Raw genomic sequence first — 4,341 nt, forward strand, 5'->3', positions numbered from 1 at the left:
GTGGGAGTGGGTGGGTAGGGGAGCAGGGAGGGGAGGGTATAGGGGAATTTGGAGATAGCATTTGAAATGTAAATGAAGTAAATACCTAATAAAATTGAAAAAAAGAATAATAAAGTCTAGACAAAAGTTTTAAGAATGTCTTACAAATTTGTCAGTAAAAAGCAAAGTATAAATTACAAGCATTTGAATTACCAAAACAAATTATAATGTATTCAAGTACACTGTTATCTTATTAATTGGTTAATTTTATATTTTAAGTTTTATTTTTAACTTTCAGGTTCGTAAAAAATAGATGAAGGATGAAACCCAGGGTCTTATGCATTTTAGACAATTACTATACCATTGAATAATATCACCAAATAATTTTCCTTTTATTGCCATATATTCGCTGTATATAGTAATGCATTTCATAAGATAAGTTTATAATACCTTTTGATTATGTCCCTTCATTTAATACTATATCATTTTGTGGCCATGTTGTTATTTTGTGTCAGGATAATTAATACAGTGATACTATGCAAGGGAAAATCAGTGCCAATTGTAATGAAAACTATACTTCTTACACAAATCTATCACTTCAAATAAATAAGCAATTTGACTTATCATGAAGAATAAGTATGTATAGCTGATACATACAAATTTGTGTATGGGTTGTCTATATTTAATCTTTTTCCCCTCAAGAAATAGCCTTCAGATGAGCAATAGAAAATTTTAATGGAGAGCCTTTAATTTTTTTGACTTAAAAAATTAGTTCTTTGAGAATTTTGTACAATATGTTTTGATCATATTTACATTTGTCCTCTAACCCCTCCCAAATCCATCCTTGCCTCTCTATTCTCCCACCTTTGTATACTCCTGTTTTTTCCTAAATCTGTCAATACAGTTTGTGCTACCCAAATATTCTTGGATGTGCGGCCTTCTACTGAAGCATGCTTTACTTTCCAGTTCTCTTAAAGAAAACTGGCTCTTTTCCTGGTAGCTATTAATTGCCAATAGTTCCTTGGCTAGAGGTGGGACTCTGTGCATGCTTCCTCTCTCCATGTTGGACTTTGGTCCAGCTTAGGCTTGCACAAGTTTTGTGTATGCTGTTATAACCACCATGGATTCATATGTGAAGCTGCCCTGTTGTATCTGAAAGACACTGTTTCCTTGGAGCCATTGGCCCTTATACTCTTTCCCCCCTCTTCCTCAGTGATGCCTAAGCCTTGGGAGGAAGGGATAAAATATGAACTCTTAGACACATTTTATAATTTGTTTTCTCCCATTTCACATATAACATCATATCACATTGTTACATATATGTAATCAATTTAAGATGGACATAGAGGGATTATTGAGCATAAATATCCTTTATGTTGTCTGATTGGACCATTGTTATTTAATATTGTAATTATTTGCACCAGAAGTGCAGACAATTGGNAGGATTATCCCCAAATGTGAAAGAAGTAAAAACATCTTTGTTTTATGAAATGTGTATTACATTTTTTTTCTGTCTACAACATTTGCCTTCTTGTTAAGGTGAATATTAAACTAGTGCATATTCTCAGAACTTATGCTACCTGACTGGAAGAAATTTCCCCAGAATGAGTTGCAGACCAGCTGTGATTCAAAACATTTCCATGGATAACTAAGAGGTGCCAGTATGAGAAATCCACAAATTTGAACAAGAAACAAATTCACTGACAGGATAGTGTTGTCAGTGGTGATTTTTGTGTGTGATAAATGTCTTTTCAAAATTTGGTAATTGGTGCTGTACTATGTTTAGGGAAAAAAAATTTTAGTTTGCCACACTGTAAGAAAAAAAATCTTATCAGTGGCTGTCTATCCTCTGTGCATAGACCATTTGAAAGCTAGTAAGTCTAAGATTAGAGGTTATATTGAACCTTGAATCTATGAATTATACAAGAAAAATAGGAATTTTTTTTTTCATTTTAGGTAGTACACTGCTGAGGATATTAGCCTAGTCTTTGGAGACTAAATTTATGATGAATTGTTGATTATCATTTATAAATGTATAGGTTGTCAGCAGTGCATTATCAAAATCATACTGTTCTCTCCCTGCCAATTTCTGTGCCTTTTGGCCTTTCTGCATAGTTGGTCACCAGGAGATCCTTAGTTAGTAAGCAAAATACTTATTGGCTTAAGCTAAGCATCATAAATTAGGTCAGTCATTTGCTAAAGAAACACTGCATCTCAAGTTCAAATTCCTTCTATTATGTCCAGTGCTATTAATCTTCTCTGTCAGTGTGGATAATCAAGTGTTAACTATCAGTCCCTGTAGAAATGATGCCTTTGTTGAAAATGCTTTTATGAACCATAAAAATTTAGTCTAAATGAAGTTTGGTTTTGAAATGGTTCCACTCTTGGAAAATAGGTATGTCTTTCCTCTGGCTGGTGACCTCAGCTTCATTAGAAACTTCTTGGTCTATTCCTAGTCTGAAAGGAATGCAGAGACTATTCTGCTGCTTCTGGTCATCTGTGTGACCACACACATGCTTATGAATGTACTTTATGTAAGATGATTAGTTTACATGTTTGTCTGTGGAATGAAAACAATGGAAAGAGTATCAACTAATCCGAGAGAAAATCGTGAATGCAAGAGAAAGTGTTTGGAAAGATCAAGAAATGCCCTAAGAAAGACCTAAGGTAGTATTTTGTACCCATTGCATGCCTTTGTAGTTTGCAGAGTCTCCCTTGGAGCAAAAGAGCTGCTCGCAAACATGACTGCTGCAAGAATGGCCCTGCTATTTTTAGATGAGGCCTCAACAGAAATTTAGGAAGGTCTTCTGATCCTATGGATAGAGATGGGTGGGAGACTGTTTCTGTTTTTGAGAGTGTACAGGTGGGCACTAATTTACAGAGATCAAGAACAGGGTTTGTACTGGAAAAGTCCTTGCTTCAAAGTAGGCAATGGCTGAGAATAGCTTTGGACAGTCTGTTATCTCTAACTTATGGTCTAGTTGACAGAAGTCTGTGTGCCAGGCTTCATGTTTTCTCATTAAATGCTAAAACCCAAGCAGTTCCCATCTCAAAAACCTTCCAGATGGAATATCTGAAAAACAACTTTCTAAAAAATATAATAACATAGAAAGAAAAAAAAACCCAAGAGTAGTCATTGTTCAGTTGCTCATAGCAATACTATTTCATTTTATGTAAAATGACAGTTTGGCGCTAGTGCCTAAAGTTTGCCTCAAAAGCTTTGTGGGGAGTGTTGATTTCAGGCCGTGTCTTTGTGGGAGCACAGATGTCAGGCAAAGAATGCACTCCTGGCAGCCACCTGCAAATGTGATCTCTTTAAAAACTAACAAATATATAAATAAAGGTGACCTTCTATAGCCTTTCATTTTCATGTTATAGAGGAAACCTTGTCACAGCGTAGCACTGACAGTGAGAACAATTGGGGAAAGGAAGACAAAATTTACATGAAGGATAAGTTAGTGTGGCTTATGATGTAGAAAAGTATATGTGATGGCCAGCCGTGCATTTACATGTGTCATAACCGTCAGTTTTTAATTTTCTATGTAGTATTTTATATTGTGAAATGATGATAGGCGATAGGTTGTTAGTTGTGGTTTTGGTTAGTTGCTCGGGCTTTTTATTAATGACCTATAGGATCTGTGCTTTTTTTTTTTTATGTTTAACTGCATTCCCTTTGTTACTGAATTCATTGTGGGTAATGGCCTGTACACACTTAGAGGTTTGGGATGTATGATGGGTAGCAGTCAAGAAGGGCAGGGCTGTGAGCAAGAGCTTGTAAGGACTAATACTACCCTTGGGAGAGCTGAGATGACAGCTCATTAGCTCCTCTTGCAGGGAAATGCAGCCAAGCAAAGGAAGCTCTTCTGGATGTTGTTTTGCTTTCTTCCTTATGTTTTCAAATATTTGAGCAAGTTGCACAAATGTTACCTCTCAGCATCCTTCTCACATCTTATAAGTCTTTTTTTTTAAGCATTAGGAGGCAAATAAATAATGGTTTTGGTCTTTTATTTTCCAGACAGCACCTGGGGTACATAAAAGATTTTTCCGGAAAGTAAAAAATCTCATTTCAGCGTTTCAGAAGCCAGATCAAGGCATCGTAACACCTCTGCAGTATCCAGTTGAAAAGTCCTCTGCCAGGGGCCCACCAGCTCCCACAGGTGTGCTGCCCAGTCTTGAAAGTGTTGCAGAGTTTCGGGTTGGGGGCGGGGCATGTGGGTCAACCTATTCATAACCACATCATAAACAGGAAGAGTTATAAGAAAAATGCAACAAGGAGGGAGCTGGAGCCAGCCAACCAGGTGAGAGGTAATGACACAAAGGGGCCATAAGATGCTCCACACACCTTTTATTATTATTATTATT

The 4,341-nt window shown here is 36.5% G+C and overlaps 1 protein-coding gene across 4 annotated transcripts in view; it reads left to right on the plus strand.

Annotated features, from left to right (window-relative positions):
* Sh2d1a (SH2 domain containing 1A) overlaps positions 1-4,341 on the plus strand; it is a 21,510-nt gene that overhangs the window by 15,945 nt on the left and 1,224 nt on the right. For all 4 annotated transcript variants that reach the window (XM_021188434.1, XM_021188435.1, XM_021188433.1 and 1 more), the window contains one exon: positions 3,995-4,136. In XM_021188434.1, the coding sequence (XP_021044093.1) occupies positions 3,995-4,136 (142 nt within the window). The remainder of the gene's footprint in view (positions 1-3,994; positions 4,137-4,341) is intronic.

Source organism: Mus pahari, chromosome X (genome assembly GCF_900095145.1).
Source record: "Mus pahari chromosome X, PAHARI_EIJ_v1.1, whole genome shotgun sequence".
NCBI lineage: Eukaryota > Metazoa > Chordata > Mammalia > Rodentia > Muridae > Mus > Mus pahari.